This window comes from Neoarius graeffei, chromosome 4 (genome assembly GCF_027579695.1).
Source record: "Neoarius graeffei isolate fNeoGra1 chromosome 4, fNeoGra1.pri, whole genome shotgun sequence".
In the NCBI taxonomy this organism is placed as follows: Eukaryota; Metazoa; Chordata; class Actinopteri; order Siluriformes; family Ariidae; genus Neoarius; species Neoarius graeffei.
This window is the reverse complement of record NC_083572.1, coordinates 92,458,421-92,478,681: the sequence shown is the minus strand read 5'-3', so window position 1 is coordinate 92,478,681 and position 20,261 is coordinate 92,458,421. Positions and strand designations below refer to the sequence as shown.

The following is a 20,261-nucleotide window of genomic DNA, read 5'->3' as shown; positions in this document are numbered from 1 at the left end:
TTAAGGACATACTGTTAATGGAAAATGAGACCGTCAGTGATGGCGTAGCTCACTCCGGCCCCGTCTAGTCCAGAAGGAACGATCTAAAGTGGGCCACCTTGCGCAATAAATGTTGCAAGCTATATACAAGCTATATATAGAAGCTATATCCACCCTAGGAATACCGACCTATTCGCCAGAAAGAATCCAAAACGGCAAGGAATTGACCGAGAAGAAGCGATTTTTGTTGAACTGCTCATTAAGGCTTAATTAGTCCATAACTTCATTAATAATTGTAATTAAGCAAATCTGGGTAGAAGTTATATGCACCCTAGGTACCCCTACCTTCATGCCGGAAAGAATCAAAATCAGTGAAGAACTGAGAGAGAAGAAGCGATTTGTGTGGAAACTGCTCGTTAGGGCTTAATTACTCCAAATCTTCATTATTAAAGAAGAATTGAAGGCAAATTTTTTTATTATCAAAATTCTATTTCATCTCATTTTATTAAATATCGGAATGCATTTCTGACAGCTATTTTGTCGCTGCTATAGCAATTTATGAGTGTTTGAAATATGCTCTGTAATATATCAGTCCATATGTCAAAGCGACGGCCGTAAACGAGATTCGTTGAGACCTGTGCGAGACATCGTAGGACGGAAGTAAAACGTACAGAGGAAATCAAAATGACCAACATCTGCCAACGCTGTCAAAAGACGTGCGCGCCCTTTTTCGAATGCTGATGTAATCAAGTCGGAAGTTTTGTTAGTTTTGACAGCAATCAGGAAAGTTTGAAAAAAGTAGGCAGTAATCGTCATTTAAACTCGTTTTTGTGCAATACTTCGTTTGGAAAACAGTTTTCAAAATGGCGGCGCTGACACCTGGCTGACACTTCACGTTTCGAAGTCTCGCACAAGTCTCGTGAAGATCGCGCGGATAAGTGACGCCTGCCGTGGACCAAACGAACTACATTCAACATGGCTAAAAACCGAATAGGCCGCTAAGTATAATATTTAATTGCAGTTAGTTGCCGATATGAGTCACGATATAAGGTTACTAAAACCGAAAGCGTAATTGAATAACATGTTAATTAAGAAATAAAGCAAGTTTAAAAATAACTTCAGTTCTCCTTTAATTACAATTATGCAAATTTGGGTAGAAGTTATATGCATCCCAGGCAGACCTACCGTCCTGCCAAAAAAAAAAAAATTTGAGAATTGAGAGAGAAGAAGCGATTTTCGTGAAATGTGGACGTCGCCGGATGAACAGACAACACATGATGGTATAAACTCATCACCTGTCAGCCGGATGAGCTCATACTTCACTTCTGGGTGGAAATCTGTTTCACTTCAGGCCGCATCACACCAGCCCTTTAATGCATCTAGATTCCATCATTCAGTGTAGTTTATTGAACAGCCATGACTCGTGGTCTTACCTGCGACACAGCGGCGCATGTCTGGGCCGAGCTCAGCGTCATCAGGACAGGCGCATGTGTATTTGGGTGAGTGCTCGGTGATCTGTGGAGCTCTCAGACACAAGTACTCACAACCTCCGTTGGGCAAAGTCCCCATATTACAGCTGTCTGGAGCTGCGAGAGAAAAGTGTACAGCATGAAGTGAAGTGCATTAGCTGAGGGAACTCTGCTGACGAGTGTGTGTGTGCGCGTTAATGTGTGCATGTTTCAACATCATTACAGGGCAGGGGTCTGTGGAAAACGCAAGGGTTACTATTAACATAACACTGTGATTAAAGTCTGGCACTGGCTCGAGTGGAGCAATACAGTGCAGCCAATAATGTCTGGCAATCTATCCGAGAGAGGAATGACCTTGTTTAAGAACGTGCTTTCATCTGTGCATGCACATGGAGTGGAGTTTGATTGCTTTCAAAGTGAATAGATCGAGCCAGAGAGAGCGAGAGAGAGCGCAGAATCCTCACAATGACAATAATACACACATCAGTAAAATGTTTTACATGTAATCCAGGCAGGACAAAAAAAAAGAGCCTTCTTAATGATTTATGTCACGTTGAATCAAAAATTTTCTTTGGCAATATCCCAACTAAAACAATAACTTGCCTTTTTATTTACTTTTTCTTTCATGTTTTAGTTTTTTTTGCTTCTCGAACTTGAACTTTCAACCTAGTAATCCAAGGTCCACAAACTATCTTGAGGGTTTCTAATAAAAAATAAAAAAAATTAAAAAAAATCCAAAAGCTCCATGTTTCCATCCTGTCAGTCGACATTCTGTCTCAGAATATTTAGCCCAGTGTCAGCGCGCGATTCAGACAGATTTAAAAAATATCCTGTGCGCTAGCGCGGCACGGTGGTGTAGTGGTTAGCGCTGCCGCCTCACAGCAAGAAGGTCCGGGTTCGAGCCCCGTGGCCGGCGAGGGCCTTTCTGTGTGGAGTTTGCATGTTCTCCCCATGTCCGCGTGGGTTTCCTCCGGGTGCTCTGGTTTCCCCCACAGTCCAAAGACATGCAGGTTAGGTTAACTGGTGACTCTAAATTGACCGTAGGTGTGAATGTGAGTGTGAATGGTTGTCTGTGTCTATGTGTCAGCCCTGGGATGACCTGGCGACTTGTCCAGGGTGTACCCCGCCTTTCGCCCGTAGTCAGCTGGGATAGGCTCCAGCTTGCCTGCGACCCTGTAGAACAGGATAAAGCGGCTAGAGATAATGAGATGAGATGAGATCCTGTGCATTACGCCAACGCTGTCAACAGAGAGGTCTCCGCTGTCAGCAAGTCAAATCCTTCTTGTGACTAATTTACATGCCTGAAATATACTTCAAACAGGAAGGAAGCTATTCAAGAAAAACTATGATCGACATCCTGTTTCTGAAATCTAGTCAGTTCATCTCATCTCATGGTTACACTGATAATTCTGTGTAAATCCAACAAACATTCAACTAATCGTTCTTGAGATGTCACACTAACGAGAATCTCAGATGGATGGACGGATGCATGGACAACCAAAAATATAACGCCTCCACCACTGAGTGGCATAAAAACTAAAACTAAATCTATGGTAAATTAACAAAATCATGAATTAAATTCAAATTTTATTTGTCACATTCACGATCATACAGAGGACATGCAGTGAAATGCTTATTGCAATGCTCCGTAGGTTGTGAGGACAGCTGGAGGTGGGAGGGTTTAAAAAAAAAAAGGAGAGGTAGTAAAACAGAATGTAATAAATATAATAAAAACAATATAAGAACGTGATAGAATATACAATATACAGAATATGTATGAATATATTGCACACAGAAATATATTGCACTGTAATGAGTATACTGATTTTTTTCACCATATCTTATTCTTTTTTATATTTGTATATGTAAATACTTAATTTAATTTAGCTTGAAGTTTTCTCTATTTTCTATTCTCTGTTTATCCTGTAATGACGCTGCTGGAATTTTAATTTCCCTGAGGGAACCCTCCCAAAGGGATCAATCAAGTTCTATCTAATCTACAGTAATCTAATCTATATTGCACTGTAATTAGGTTGCATCGAAATGTACTGTATATATTGTACTTAAGTTAGATGAAATTACATGAAGAGGTGTGAGAGATGGGGGGATGAGGGTGAACTACAATTCATTATAAATACAACAAAATCAAAATGAGAAACGTTGTCTTCGAATACAACCTAATTCATTTCCATTTTCCGTTTGAATTCATCAAATTTATAGCGTGGATACAAAAAGAGCTCCACAACTTTCAGTCTGTTATCATGACTAAATAAAAAAAATTGTAGATGGCACCGATCGATACAGATACGCAGGATCGGTATCGAGGTGATACTGGATAAAAATGTTGGATCAGATATCCGAGAAAAGAAGAATGACTAAGTCGATCTTGTAACAAATGGAAAAGACTGAAATTGGATTTGCAAAAAATGGAAACTAGAAATGTTTGCATATAAACAGTTCTTGTATTGTTTTGTTAGAGTTGATTTTTATTATATTTATAATTAGTTATTCCATGAAATCGAGTCGTACATGAGCTGATAGTTGATGAGGCGCGTAGCACCGAGTTGGCTATGACCCATGTACGATGAGATTGAGTGGAATAACTGTTTTATTCTATCCACATTCACTGGATTTTGAGAAACAGATTTTATTTTTTGCAAATTTGATAAATAAAAACTTGACACAAAACATCCGACATAATCATTTCCACTTAGAATGTAAACAAACCAGCGAAATGACAGGAGCAATTTGTGAAAAATGCTGGAATAAGAATTCTTGAAAAATAAAAAAAAAAGATATGTTCTTACCATCAAATACTTTTACCGGTATTCCATATTTTGCTGCTTTTTTTGTATTTTGGGGGGGTTTTCTTCTTTTTCTTTACGTTTTTTTTGGCAACTTAAAGGAGAACTTGAAGTCATTTTTAAACTTGCTTTATTTCTTAATTAACGTGTTATTCAATTACGTTTTCGGTTTTATTAACCTTATATCGTGACTCGTTTTGGCATATTATATTACACTTATCAGCCTTTCCGGTTTTTAGCCATGTTGAATTTAGTTCGTTTGGTCCACGGCAGGCGTCGCTTATCCATGTGATCTTCACGAGACTTGTGCGAGACTTCAAAAGTGAAGTGTCAGCGCCGCCATTTTGAAAACTGTTTACACAGCAGCCAGATCGCCATATCATTCTAATTTAGAGTAATTTTGAGATTTGCCAGCTTCATTAGTGACGGAGATTATTCCATATGACTTCGAACCAATGTGGAGTAGAGAAGAGTTGGAAAGACGACAGGATAAGGACTAGTCCGTTGCGCTGGTATTTACGTACGTTTTTTTTTTTATCAGGATCCCCATTAGCTGCAGCAAAACTGCAGCTATTCTTCCTGGGGTTCAACGTCATTACTGTTGCACAATTAAAACGTGCCAGATCAGGCAGCTGGTGGGTTTTCAAAATAATAAATACATGCATGTATTTTTGTGATAAATCCATATTATACTGAGCGGATTTCCCACATAATCCTCACTCAGGCTTCGGACAGCACTACAAAATGGCGTCCACACTATATAGCGTCCCATGTAGTCAGTAGAGAGCGATTTTGGACGCAGGGAAAACTTCCGGCTTGATTACGTCAGTATTCGAAAGAGATACATTGGCAGATGTTGGTCACTGATTTCCGCTGTACGTTTTACTTCCATCCTACGATGTCTCGCACAGGTCTCAACGAATCTCGTTTACGGCCGTTGCTTTGACATATGGACTGATATATTATAGAGCATATTTCAAACACTCATAACTTGCTGTAGCAGCGACAAAACAGCGATCAAAAATGCATTCCGATATTTAATAAAATGAGATAAATAGAATTTTGATAATAAAAAAATTTGCCTTCAGTTCCCCTTTAAAGGTGCATTACTGCCACCGACTGGGCTGGAGTGTGGAACATACTATCTTCTTTTAGCTATTTCTGTTTCTTTTAAATACTTGATAATTTTTGGGGTTTTGTTTTTGAGTAGAGTTTTTATTTCATCTTCAGTTGGTTCAGCAAAACGCTCCACCATTTTGTTTTTCTCTACTGACGGTATACGAGCTGATAGCTGATAGTAGAGTAGTCAATCAGAGTGTGCGATTGCTCATATCCAGTGAATGTGGATAGAATAATTGAATATATTTGCTGCAGCATCAGCTGATAAGTAATTTAAAGCTTAGTAGTTTTTAAAGCAAACAATATGCATGTGCAACAATATGGTGCACTACAATGGACTGTCACTCCATCCAGGATGTCCCCCGGTGATGGCTGTGATCCACTACAACCCTGACCAGGATAATGTACACTACCGTTCAAAAGTTTGGGGTTACTTTGAAATGTCCTTATTTTTGAAAGAAAAGCACTGTTCTTTTCAATGAAGATCGCTTTAAACTAATCAGAAATGCACTCTATACATTGCTAATGTGGTAAATGACTATTCTAGCTGCAAATGTCTGGTTTTTGGTGCAATATCTCCATAGGTGTATAGAGGCCCATTTCCAGCAACTATCACTCCAGTGTTCTAATGGTACAATGTGTTTGCTCATTGCCTCAGAAGGCTAATGGATGATTAGAAAACCCTTGTACAATTATGGAATCAATTTTGTGCCAAAATGTTCATACAATACTTTTGAAATATCAAACAAAAACGACAAATCAAAATACAAAAAAAGAAAAAAAAAGTCCATTTTTTTAGACTGGCAAACAAATTATTCCTGTAATCGTGCAAAATATCAGTCTATTACTCTTCAGAAACCTTTTATTTTTGTTCCACGTCTTTCTCAGTTTTATTTGATGTAATTTATTTTGGTTGCGATTCCAGCTTTCTCGTTTGTGCTCCCTGACTTTTTGCTTGCAGTTTTGGCACAAACTTCCCGTGTGGGTGGGCTGTCCAGGAATGCATTCCCATTGGCTAACTTGTGTTTGACTGACAGCTACGCCCAGCCATTCCCCGGAGGCTGTTGCGGCCATTTCCTACTCGGATTCTGGCGGACTGTTTGACGAGTGACCGATCCATTGACGGTAAACAAGGATCGAGTGGACTTCAGTGGCGACTATGATATTGAATTTACACTTTGTTGAATTAATTCAATATCATAGTCGCCGGGGTGGCACGGTGGTGTAGTGGTTAGCGCTGTCGTCTCACAGCAAGAAAGTCCGGGTTCGAGCCCCGTGGCCGACGAGGGCCTTTCTGTGCGGAGTTTGCATGTTCTCCCTGTGTCCACGTGGGTTTCCTCCGGGTGCTCCGGTTTCCCCCACAGTTCAAAGACATGCAGGTTAGGTTAACTGGTGACTCTAAATTGACCGTAGGTGTGAATGTGAGTGTGAATGGTTGTCTGTGTCTGTGTCAGCCCTGTGATGACCTGGCGACTTGTCCAGGGTGTACCCCGCCTTTCGCCTGTAGTCAGCTGGGATAGGCTCCAGCTTGCCTGCGACCCTGTAGAAGGATAAAGCGGCTAGAGATAATGAGATGAGATCATAGTCGCCACTGAAGTCCACTCGATCCGTGTTTACCGTCAATGGATCGGTCACTCGTCAAACAGTCCGCCAAAATCCGAGTAGGGAATGGCTGAGCGTAGCTGTCAGTCAAACACAAGTTAGCCAATGGGAATGCGTTCCTGGACAGCCCACCCACACATGAAGTTTGTGCCAAAACTGCAAGCAAAAAGTCAGGGAGCACAAACGAGAAAGCTGGAATCGCAACCAAAATAAATTACGTCAAACAAAACTGAGAAAGACGCGGAACAAAAATAAAAGGTTTCTGAAGAGTAACAGGCTGATATTTTGCACGATTACACAAATAATTTGTTTGCCAGTCTAAAAAAATGGACTTTTTTCCCCTTTTTTTGTATTTTCATTTTTGTCGTTTTTCTTTGATATTTCAAAAGTATTGTATGAACATTTTGGCACAAAACTGATTCCATACAAAATGGCCAGAAAAATGTCTTGACTATATTTTCTATTCATTTTACAACTTATGGTGGTAAATAAAAGTGTGACTTTTCATGGAAAACACAAAATTGTCTGGGTGACCCCAAACTTTTGAACGGTAGTGTACTTACTGAAGTTAAAGAAAAAACAATCCTAAAATAATAATTTAAAAAAAAAGTAATCAACAAAATTAAACCAAAACTAATTTCAAAATAAAAGATGAAAATAATGTTCATCAAAAGTCAAAAGTATAGTTGGTGTGGCTTTAAAGTGTGAAATAAAGAGAATAATGATGAAAGGACCAGGGAGACAGTGGAAACATAAAAGGACTGACTTTCCTTCAGCAGACTTCACAGCAACTGCCCCCTCACTCCCACGAGAAGAAAAGGAATTTAAGGAAGATCTTATTTCTGAGCCAAGCTCCCTCCGCTCTGAGTGCCGTATGCTTTCTTATTGAATAATATTTCACTAAGGCTACTGTCACACAGCGCCTCATGTGGTTTTCCTTCTGTGAATATTACACTCTTTTCTCCAGGAATTACACTGAACCAAATTGCATTTATATTCATTCACACTTCTTCACTTAGCTGAAGTGTGTTTTCCAGCTTTTGATAACACCTTCAGTACATTTGTTTATCTTTTCACACCACCATTCATTTATCAAAGTGAACGTGAGGAGGCTGAACGTGTTTTTCTCTTTCTGTTTCACTCTGTAAGCCTAAAATAGGTTTAATGAAGAGCAAAGGATGTGGAAAATAAATGAGTCTGTTCTGAAAGTTAAAGGAGAACTGAAGTCTTGCTTTATTTCTTAATTAACGTGTTATTCAATTACATTTTCATTTTTATTAACCTTATATCATGACTCATCTCATCTCATCTCATCATCTCTAGCCACTTTATCCTGTTCTACAGGGTCGCAGGCAAGCTGGAGCCTATCCCAGCTGACTACGGGCGAAAGGCGGGGTACACCCTGGACAAGTCGCCAGGTCATCACAGGGCTGACACATAGACACAGACAACCATTCACACTCACATTCACACCTACGGTCAATTTAGAGTCATCAGTTAACCTAACCTGCATGTCTTTGGACTGTGGGGGAAACCGGAGCACCCGGAGAAAACCCACGCGGACACGTGGAGAACATGCAAACTCCGCACAGAAAGGCCCTCGCCGGCCACGGGGCTCGAACCCGGACCTTCTTGCTGTGAGGCGACAGCACTAACCACTACACCACCGTGCCGCCATATCATGACTCGTATCGGCGTATTATATTACACTTATCAGCCTTTTCGGTTTTTAGCCATGTTGAATGTAGTTCGTTTGGTCCACGGCAGGCGTCGCTTATCCGCGCGATCTTCACGAGACTTGTGCAAGACTTCGAAACGTGAAGTGTCAGCGCCACCATTTTGAAAACTGTTTACACAGCGGCCAGATCACCATATCATTCCAGTTTAGATTAATTTCGAGATTTGCCAGCTTCATCAGTGATGGAGATTATTCCATACAACTCCGAACCATTGGTTAAATGAAAAAAGCGCTTTTGGACACTACTCCGTCGCACTGGTGTTTACGTCATTACTGTCGCACGATTAAAACGTGCCAGATCAGTCGGCTGGTGGGTTTCAAAATAATAAACACATGCATGTATTTTTGTGATAAATCCATATTATACTGAGCGCATTTCCCACATTAATCAGTACAAAGTAGATGCATCTTTCAGTTCTTTTAAATCAAGGCTGAATACTTTTCTTCTTTGCCGCTGCCTTTTATTAAATCAAATCTGAGACTTTTAATTTGATTTCTTTCAGTGCGACCGCAATGCATGATGGGATATATTGCTTTGGTTGGTGGCCATCAGTTGTACACTACTTTTCGTGATGCATTATGGGATACTTTGAGTGCACTATACAGGGTGTAAATGATCCTCACTAAGGTTTCAGACAGCACTACAAAATGGCGGCCTCACTATATAGCGCCCTATATAGTGAGTCGGGAGCGATTTCGGACACAGGGAAAACTTCCGGCTTGATTACATCAGCATTCGAAAGAGGGCGTGCGCGTCTTTTGACAACATTGGCCACTTTGATTTCCGCTGTACGTTTTACTTCCGTCCTACGATGTCTCGAACAGGTCTCAACGAATCTCGTTTATGGTCGTTGCTTTGACATATGGACTGATATATTACAGAGCGTATTTCAAACACTCATAACTTGCTATAGCAGTGACAAAATAGCTATCAAAAGGCATTCCTATATTTCATAAAATGAGATAAATAGAATTTTGATAATAAAAAATTTGCCTTCAGTTCTCCTTTAATGGTCATTGTTTACTGGTTTGGTTGATGAGTTGTGCGCCTGACCTTTGGGCTGCCGAAGCTCATGGAACACCACCACGTCCAGCGGGCTGTTCAGGTGCTGTGCCAGCATGGATATATCGTGGCCTGTTAGCCGGTTCACACTGTAGATAGCCTCATTCTCCAAATCTGTCCAATATACCCGGTCCTGCAGAGAGAGAGAGAGAGAGAGAGAGAGAGAGAAACAGTCCTTGAATTTTAGAATATTCATACGATCCTACAATTGATAATTGTTTTTGGCCCAAGAACCTAAAAAATGTCTACTCCTTTCCCCCCTGTGAACAGTGCCACGATTTATGAATCAGGTTTCTGCCTTCTATATACTGATGTATACGATGTATATGATGATGAAATATATATAATAAAAGACACTTTGTGTCTTAAAGTAATGGTGTATGTTGTTTCTCTTTACTTAGTTGAGTGGTTCTTGACATAATATAGATTGCAACAGTTGTAGAATAGGGCTATTTACCATATTTTTATTATTTACTATTTACTGCTTGATCCCAAACGCATTAAGAAGGCAAGAAACTCGTCCATTACAATAATTACCTTTTGACGAGGCACCTGTTAATTGAAAAGCATTCCAGGTGACTACCTCATGAAGCTGGTTAAGATAATGCCAATAGTGTACAAAGTGTCATCAAGGGAAACGCTGGATACTTTGAAAAATCTAAAATATGAAACATAATTTGTATTTCTGAAACACTTTGTTGTTTACCACATAATTCCATGTTTGTTCCAGATGTTATTTCATAGTTTTGATGTCTTCAGTATTGTTCTACAATGTAGAAAATCGTTAAAATACAGAAAAACCTATCAGTGAGTAGGGGTGTACAAACTTTTGCTGTATAAACTGATAAAGTTCAATCTGTTGTTATTTAATTGAAATTTAACTTCTGGTAATCACAGTAACTCTACTTTCTCTCGGGCTGCACACAATGCACATAATAATCCTCATTTAAACAATGTTTCCTTTTTATACACACACACTTTAAATATAAATACACAACCCCGATTCCAAAAAAGTTGGGACAAAGTACAAATTGTAAATAAAAACGGAATGCAATAATTTGCAAATCTCAAAAACTGATATTGTATTCATAATAGAACATAGACAACATATCAAATGTTGAAAGTGAGACATTTTGAAATTTCATGCCAAATATTGGCTCATTTGAAATTTCATGACAGCAACACATCTCAAAAAAGTTGGGACAGGGGCAATAAGAGGCTGGAAAAGTTAAAGGTACAAAAAAGGAACAGCTGGAGGACCAAATTGCAACTCATTAGGTCAATTGGCAATAGGTCATTAACATGACTGGGTATAAAAAGAGCATCTTGGAGTGGCAGCGGCTCTCAGAAGTAAAAATGGGAAGAGGATCACCAATCCCCCTAATTCTGCACCGACAAATAGTGGAGCAATATCAGAAAGGAGTTCGACAGTGTAAAATTGCAAAGAGTTTGAACATATCATCATCTACAGTGCATAATATCATCAAAAGATTCAGAGAATCTGGAAGAATCTCTGTGCGTAAGGGTCAAGGCCGGAAAATCATACTGGGTGCCCGTGATCTTCGGGCCCTTAGATGGCACTGCATCACATACAGGCATGCTTCTGTATTGGAAATCACAAAATGGGCTCAGGAATATTTCCAGAGAACATTATCTGTGAACACAATTCACCGTGCCATCCGCCGTTGCCAGCTAAAACTCTATAGTTCAAAGAAGAAGCCGTATCTAAACATGATCCAGAAGCGCAGACGTCTTCTCTGGGCCAAGGCTCATTTAAAATGGACTGTGGCAAAGTGGAAAACTGTTCTGTGGTCAGACGAATCAAAAATTGAAGTTCTTTATGGAAATCAGGGACGCCGTGTCATTCGGACTAAAGAGGAGAAGGACGACCCAAGTTGTTATCAGCGCTCAGTTCAGAAGCCTGCATCTCTGATGGTATGGGGTTGCATTAGTGCGTGTGGCATGGGCAGCTTACACATCTGGAAAGACACCATCAATGCTGAAAGGTATATCCAGGTTCTAGAGCAACATATGCTCCCATCCAGACGACGCCTCTTTCAGGGAAGACCTCGCATTTTCCAACATGACAATGCCAAACCACATACTGCATCAATTACAGCATCATGGCTGCGTAGAAGAAGGGTCCGGGTACTGAACTGGCCAGCCTGCACTCCAGATCTTTCACCCATAGAAAACATTTGGCACATCATAAAACAGAAGATACGACAAAAAAGACCTAAGACAGTTGAACGACTAGAATCCTACATTAGACAAGAATGGGTTAACATTCCTATCCCTAAACTTGAGCAACTTGTCTCCTCAGTCCGCAGACGTTTACAGACTGTTGTAAAGAGAAAAGGGGATGTCTCACAGGGGTAAACATGGCCTTGTCCCAACTTTTTTGAGATGTGTTGTTGTCATGAAATTTAAAATCACCTAATTTTTCTCTTTAAATGATACATTTTCTCAGTTTAAACATTTGATATGTCATCTATGTTCTATTCTGAATAAAATATGGAATTTTGAAACTTCCACATCATTGCATTCCGTTTTTATTTACAATTTGGACTTTGTCCCAACTTTTTTGGAATTGGGGTTGTAAATATAACACATGCACACACATACATGTGTAACAGAAAAATGTTTGCATGTAAAGAAAGCAGGACAATCCAAACATAATGAAGGCTGCTGGGTTTCGGTGCAAAATGAAGAAGCGAGTGTGACAAAGTGTCCAGAAGAACTGTAGCTGGTTCTGTAAGATGCTCAGTAAAACCTACAGCTCATTTCCTTATAAAACTGCACTCACTGTACCTCAGACTATTTTTTTTTAAACAAAGGGTCGTCTCACACCAAATACTGATTTTGTTTAATTTATTCACATTTACTGTTCTTTAAAGTATGTTTTAAATGCAGAAACATTTAATTTAATCAAAAATAGTAATCTCTGGGACAATTTGTTCAGTTTTATAAGGAAATAATCGGTGGTGGGTTTCCCAAAAGCCTCTTAACACTAAGAGCATCTTAGCTAGGAGAGAAAGAGTTCATTGTGCTGCTCGCTCTACCTTTTAACAAGGATCTTTGTACAACGATGCTTTTGGGAAACTCAGGCCTGGTAAGTTTTCCTGAGCATCTTGCAGAACCAGCCACAGTTCTTCACCCTTATTATTTGTATGATTATAAAATCCAGCACAGTGCATTATTTTGCACAATGAACTAGAAGTACAGAAAGCGTGACGCTTAGACAGGTGTGAAAAACTCAGTATCTACTGCTGAGAGTTTATCGCAAGTGACTCCAAGTGATTTAAAAAAGTAAATGAAATATACAAAATAAAATTCACCGTATGACAATGAATTGTTCCAATTCAAAAAGTTCAACAATACATTTCTTCGGAAATTAAATTTCTTTCTTTCTTATATTATTTGAAATGCCTTGTATTTAAAATTTGTCATATGGGAATGTTACTGTACTGGAATGTCAAGATCATACTCTTTTGGTCAGTGTTGTTGTGTTCAACACTTACTGGCCACTTTATTCGGAACACCCATCCAGCTGCTGTTTTGTCAAGTCAAAGTCTCTTCTATGCCAGGATCTGGTCTTCCCAGGCAGTCTCCTGTCCCAGTACTAACCAGCTCTTTTGAGGCGTATGGGTGCAGTGCCGATCTCCGTTTCCATAGCCCTCGGCCTCTCACTTGTACAGCTAGGGTTACAGTGAGGGGCTAGTTCTCTGGTAACCGTGAGAGTTGACTTCCCTACTTGCATCTATACTGCAGCATGCCTTGCCAGATGGCAGTAGGTGCCATTTTTATGATGGTCTTTGGCATGGCCAACTCGCGGTCCCTGCTGTTTTCTGCGGTTCTCTAATCAGTCAATCCCTTGACAGCAGCACGAGGCATCAAATCATGCAGATACAAATCAAGAGCTTCAGTTAACGTTCACTTCAAACGTTAAAAAATTGTGATCTCACAGTGAAGTGTGACTTTCTTTCACTGTAGCATGGGTGTTGGTTTGAGCCAGATGGACTGGTTTGAGTATTTCAGAAGCTGCTGATCTCCTGGGGTTTTCATACACAACAGTCTCTAGAGTTTACACAGAATGGTGCGAAAAACAAAAAAACATCGAGTGAGTGAGGGACAGTTCTGTGGGTTGAAACAAACGCCTTGCTGATAAGAGAGGTCAGAGGAAAATGGACAGATTGGTTCGAGCTGCCAGGAAAGATATAGTAACTCATAGGAACTCTTTACAACCGTGGTGAGCAGAAAATCATCTCAGCATGCAACAGCAGACGACCACATTGGGTTCCACTCCTGCCAGCCAAGAACAGGAATCTTAGAATCAAGAACAAGTTCATATTAAAGTGGCCGGTGAGTGTATAAAGAATAATATATATGAGTACTATTTATAATCTTTGCAAGTATTGTGACTCCAAAACTAAACTGCAAATTTAAAGTGAAGTGGATTGACAGAGTGCTGTGACCACTATTTGTTTATTTGAATGCACTGGAACAAATGAATCCCCAAAGGAAAACCTGAAATGGACTCACAGCAAACATTTCTGTCAATGCTGCTGATCTGATGATGACCCATGCTTTTTGAAAGTAATCATTCCTGATCGTGATGCAGCACATCCACCACAATATATGACTGTGGTATTTTATAACAGACTCACTGCAGGACAAAACTCATCTCATCTCATCTCATTATCTGTAGCTGCTTTATCCTGTTCTACAGGGTCGCAGGTGAGCTGGAGCCTATCCCAGCTGACTACGGGCGAAAGGCGGGGTACACCCTGGACAAGTCGCCAGGTCATCACAGGGCTGACACATAGACACAGACAACCATTCACACTCACATTCACACCTACGGTCAATTTAGAGTCACCAGTTAACCTAACCTGCATGTCTTTGGACTGTGGGGGAAACCGGAGCACCCGGAGGAAACCCACGCGGACACGGGGAGAACATGCAAACTCCGCACAGAAAGGCCCTCGCCGGCCACGGGGCTCGAACCCGGACCTTCTTGCTGTGAGGCGACAGCGCTAACCACTACACCACTGTGCCGCCCCAGGACAAAACTATTATAAAAAAAAAAAAACAACAGACTAATTATAGTACAAGCAAGGACGCGTTATCCTAATGGGCTTCATGGGCAGCTGTCCAGGGCCTCGGCCACTAGGGGGCCTCGGAGGTAGCGAGATCGGAAAATAATTATGAAACGATATTTTCAGAAGTTTTGATCATATTGATAGCATTTTTGATGCATTTCGCCACCCGTAAGGAAGCCCACCTTGTCCCGTCGCATAAATCACCCGTCATTGTCAATACGATCACTGTCCACCATGTCTTCACACGCTACGCCAGCTTGAGTTCAATGATTTAATTAATGACTTCGCTTTCCAGAAAAGTAGGAAAGTGCCCTTGTAAGTTGACCCATGGCTGTCAAACTGAATGCGCAAAGCTGTGTGCCACTGCTGTTTCGGACATTACGTGTGAGAAAGGATGGCCTAACATTTTGAGATTTATTTCTGAGAAGCAAGATATTTTTCTTTCTTTGTTATCGCGCTTTGTTTTCACAAGTTAAAAGTTGCCTGGATTCCAAAATGAAAACGAACGGTTATATACCAAACTTATGTTCTTGTTCTGAATACTAAAGAACCTGTTGTAGGCCTAGGTTATGTTCTTGACATGTTGTTCATTGACTCACTCATTCAAAGGCTTCTTGAGGCTAAACTTTAGTTAACCAGACTTGTTAACCGTGATGTCTGATGGATTTTTTCACCATGCAGTTGCCTATTTCACCATTGCTTTTTCTCGATTAAATAGGTGTTGATGGATATAAAGTGTTATCGTTCAATAGTATTTCTAATTGTGCCACTGTCGTTATTTAAGTTTCTGTGTCTAGTTAGACAGGCACGTCTGAGGGGGTGAATTTGCTGAGCGCAGTTGACAACAGGCGGAGGCGGGGCCTCGGGGGGGTGTCTGCCCAGGGCCTCGGCAAGGGTTAACGCGGCCCTGAGTACAAGTGTCATCTCTATGATCACAGCTGCTTCATTTCAGAGCAGACTAGCTGTTCAAGAGGACAACAGGCAGGACAATTGTGGAAGAGGTACTGCTGAATGAGAGATGGTGAAAATACGAGACAGAAAGACAATAAAAGACTATCAGATCTTTTGGATAATGCAGGTTTTTCATCAGCCTAATTAAAGCTACCGCCATTATTTCTGGCATCTACAAGCCTGCCAAGACACACACTTTGAGAAACAACACCTCTGTTGCCATTCTTCTCTCTCTCTTTGTGTCAATTTCACTTCTAAGAAACCATATCAGCCGTTCCAGCAATACCACAAAGCCGTGGACACAGACGGGTCGGTTACTATGACTACCAGATGTTCACACCAATTTGGTTCAGCAGATTTGAAAGGATGTGGGTATGGATGAGAACGAGTACTTTGTACCCAGGCTGCTAGTTTTCAGCATGGTGTTTAGAAAGGTCAGCCCTGTGGCTCCCTGCAGAGCTTCAGCAGATCCTCACTTAGTGCTGGATTAGAAGAACTCAGGCAGTCTACTCTTTTTAAATGCCGTCCTCCACTGCCACGGAGAGGAAAATCACACTTTCATGCTCCCCACGACCGGTGGATTAACCTTTTCTAGTAAAGCAAGTCCGCAATTGGCATGCAAAACTCGCACTGTCCATGCAAGAATGAGGTCTTTCAGTTCTTGTATGAAGTTTGTATGTTAAAATAAATTCCAAAGATCCTTAATTTTTTTTTTTTATCGTGTTCAAGATGTCCTAAACTATAATTACACCAGCTTTTTGGAAGCAAACCATTAAGGCTTGGTCTCACAATACCGAGAACTATAACTACAACTATAATGAGAACTATAAATAAATTAGTCCCCTGCAGTTTACAGTGGTGCTTGAAAGTTTGTGAACCCTTTAGAATTTTCTATATTTCTGCATAAATATGACCAAAAACATCATCAGATTTTCACACAAGTCCTCAAAGTAGATAAAGAGAACCCAGTTAAACAAATGAGACAAAAATATTATACTCGGTCATTTATTTATTGAGGAAAATGATCCAATATTACATATCTGTGAGTGGCAAAAGTATGTGAACCTCTAGGATTAGCAGTTAATTTGAAGGTGAAATTAGAGTCAGGTGTTTTCAATCAATGGATGACAATCAGGTGTGAGTGGGCACCCTGTTTTATTTAAAGAACAGGGATCTATCAAAGTCTGAGCTTCACAACATATGTTTGTGGAAGTGGATCATGGCACGAACAAAGGAGATTTCTGAGGACCTCAGGAAAAGCGTTGTTGATGCTCATCAGGCTGGAAAAGGTTACAAAACCATCTCTAAGAGTTTGGACTCCAGCAATCCACAGTCAGACAGATTGTGTACAAATGGAGGAAATTCAAGACCATTGTTACCCTCCCCAGGAGTGGTCGACCAACAAAGATCACTCCAAGAGCAAGGTGTGTAATAATCGGCGAGGTCACAAAGGACCCCAGGGTAACGTCTAAGCAACTGAAGGCCTCTCTCACATTGGCTAATGTTAATGTTCATGAGTACATCATCAGGAGAACACTGAACAACAATGGTGTGCATGGCAGGGTTGCAAGGAGAAAGCCACTGCTCTCCAAAAAGAACATTGCTGCTTGTCTGCAGTTCGCTAAAGATCACGTGGACAAGCCAAAAGGCTACTGGAAAAATGTTTTGTGGACGGATGAGATCAAAATAGAACTTTTTGGTTTAAATGAGAAGCGTTATGTTTGGAGAAAGGAAAACACTGCATTCCAGCATAAGACCCTTATCCCATCTGTGAAACATGGTGGTGGTAGTATCATAGTTTGGGCCTGTTTTGCTGCATCTGGGCCAGGATGGCTTGCCATCATTGATGGAACAATGAATTCTAAATTATACCAGCAAATTCTAAAGGAAAATGTCAGGCCATCTGTCCATGAACTGAATCTCAAGAGAAGTTGGGTCATGCAGCAAGACAACGACCCTAAGCACACAAGTCGTTCTACCAAAGAATGGTTAAAGAAGAATAAAGTTAATGTTCTGGAATGGCCAAGTCAAAGTCCTGACCTTAATCCAATCGAAATGTTGTGGAAGGACCTGAAGCGAGCAGTTCATGTGAGGAAACCCACCAACGTCCCAGAGTTGAAGCTGTTCTGTATGGAGGAATGGGCTAAAATTCCTCCAAGCCGGTGTGCAGGACTGATCAACAGTTACCGCAAACATTTAGTTGCAGTTATTGCTGCACAAGTGGGTCACACCAGATACTGAAAGCAAAGGTTCACACACTTCTGCCACAGACAGATGTGTAATATTGGATCATTTTCCACAATAAATAAATGACCAAGTATAATATTTTTGTCTCATTTGTTTAACTGGGTTCTCTTTATCTACTTTTAGGACTTGTGTGAAAATCTGATGATGTTTTAGGCCGTATTTATGCAGAAATATAGAAAATTCTAAAGGGTTCACAAACTTTCAAGCACCACTGTATGTGCTTGGTGATCAAATCAGACTGATAACGATCCCTACAGCCCAGGTCTGGGTTTATCCGTATCAGTGAGATTGCTTCTGGAGCGATTTTTCCAGCCCTGGACCTGATTCGATAAAACATCTGACCAATCAGGTAATTGTTTACATGTGACATTGTCTGTGCACGTGCTATTTTTCCTCAGGCATCTTTGTATATCCTTGTTGCATCATGAAGTCACGGAATACAAATTCCCGGAAAATAAAAAATATAATACAAAGAAAGTACGGATCTTTTATTCACAGATATGTGATTTTCCGTGAAATATCAATCATAATTTAATAAAGTGAACATATAAATGCAGGTAAGATATTTTAATTATGAACTTTGGCAGTCCAAACATTTAACTGTTTTAGACGTCTTAATTTTTTATCCGTGACGCATCATTCGTATGAAACCGGTAACCAATCTGTAATATACTGAAACGTTCGTGACCAATCAGTAAATTATTAGCATCTGTGATGCATCCGTATTAAAATCCGGAACGACTCTGTATTTTGTATCCTTTTTTATTATATTTCCATAATCCGTAACCTATCCGTTACCACTGGAGTGTGTGCATAGGTTGTTCTGTAGTCCAAGCTGTACAGTATGACCCAGAATAATGTGCTACTACTTGGAAAAAAAACCTTCCATGACTATTCCTAAGTTGCACGCATTTATTTCCCTGAGTGTCAGGACCAAGCGATATTATAGTCGGGATTATAGTTGTGGCGTTTCTGGGACAGACTGGAACTAAATTCAGACACAGGTACAGTCAGAGTTGTAGTTATAGCTATAAGCCTAGGTCACAACTGGACGTACGATTTTTTAGCCGTGCGATTTTTGGCGTTTCCCAAATCGCTGCGGTTTTTTTTGTTCGTGGAGAAAGACGCACGTTGGCCGTAAGTTTGTCCTGCAACCTGAAAAAAACGTAAGTGCCCGTAGAGTTTGTTTGATGCCTCGGTCACAACTGGCCGTACGCGCTCCTACGGCCGGTCTACGTGCAAAAAACGCACAGAGGGCGCGCGTGTGACGTGCTGATTTTCGAGCCGTAGACTGGCTGCAGACCGGCCGCAGAGGTTCTTTGTCATGTCAAACAAACTCTATGGGCGCTTACGTTTTTTTCAGGTTGCAAGACAAACTTACGGCCAACGTGCGTCTTTCTCCACGAACAAAAAAAACGCAGCGATTTGGGAAACGCCAAAAATCGCACGGCCAAAAAATCGTACGTCCGGTTGTGACCTAGGCTTGACATGACAAAGAACCTCTGCGGCCGGTCTACGGCTCGAAAATCAGCACGTCACACACGCGCCCTCCATGCGTTTCTTGCGTTTTTTGCATGTAGACTGGCCGTAGGAGCACGTACAGCTATTTTAATTGGAACACATGTATGTGCATGCACAGTGTGCGATCGTTACACTTACATTCTTACAGCATGATGACGTAGTGGCTAGCGCCGCTATATGAGGCAGGAGACACAACAAAAACGATTTTGACCTTTTTGATGACCTTGACCGGATGACCCTCAAAATGTTGGAGGTTCTATTTGAGACCAACACCCATCCTGAAAGTTTCATGAATATTGATCCAGCCGTTTCCCCGTAATATCGTTAACAAAAAAACAAAGAAACCTGACTGAAAACAATACCTCGCCCCCGGTGGACTCCTTCCCAGGTGAGGTAAATATTGGCGACCTGTCCATGATGTACCCCGCCTCAGACTTCCCAGACTCAGCTGGGATTGGCTCCAGCTTCCCCGAATAGATAAGCAATGTAGATAATGGATGGATGGATGGATGGATGGATGGATAAATGAATCAATAAATACAAAATATTCTGTATGTGGACAAAGCAAAGCAGTGCATTTTTGTGGACTCAGTAAACCCTTTCTCCTCTTTGACCTCATTTGTATCCAGCTCCAAAAGGAAGCAGAAGCAAGAAACCATCATGGAG

The 20,261-nt window shown here is 40.8% G+C and overlaps 1 protein-coding gene across 1 annotated transcript in view; it reads right to left on the bottom strand.

The window, feature by feature from the left end:
- The window catches only part of lrp8 (low density lipoprotein receptor-related protein 8, apolipoprotein e receptor), a 685,503-nt gene that overhangs the window by 61,386 nt on the left and 603,856 nt on the right, over positions 1–20,261 (bottom strand). Inside the window, exons 15-16 of the mRNA XM_060920013.1 lie at positions 9,766–9,907; positions 1,413–1,565 (exon numbers count right to left, since the gene is read on the bottom strand). Of these exons, the coding sequence (XP_060775996.1) occupies positions 1,413–1,565; positions 9,766–9,907 (295 nt within the window). The remainder of the gene's footprint in view (positions 1–1,412; positions 1,566–9,765; positions 9,908–20,261) is intronic.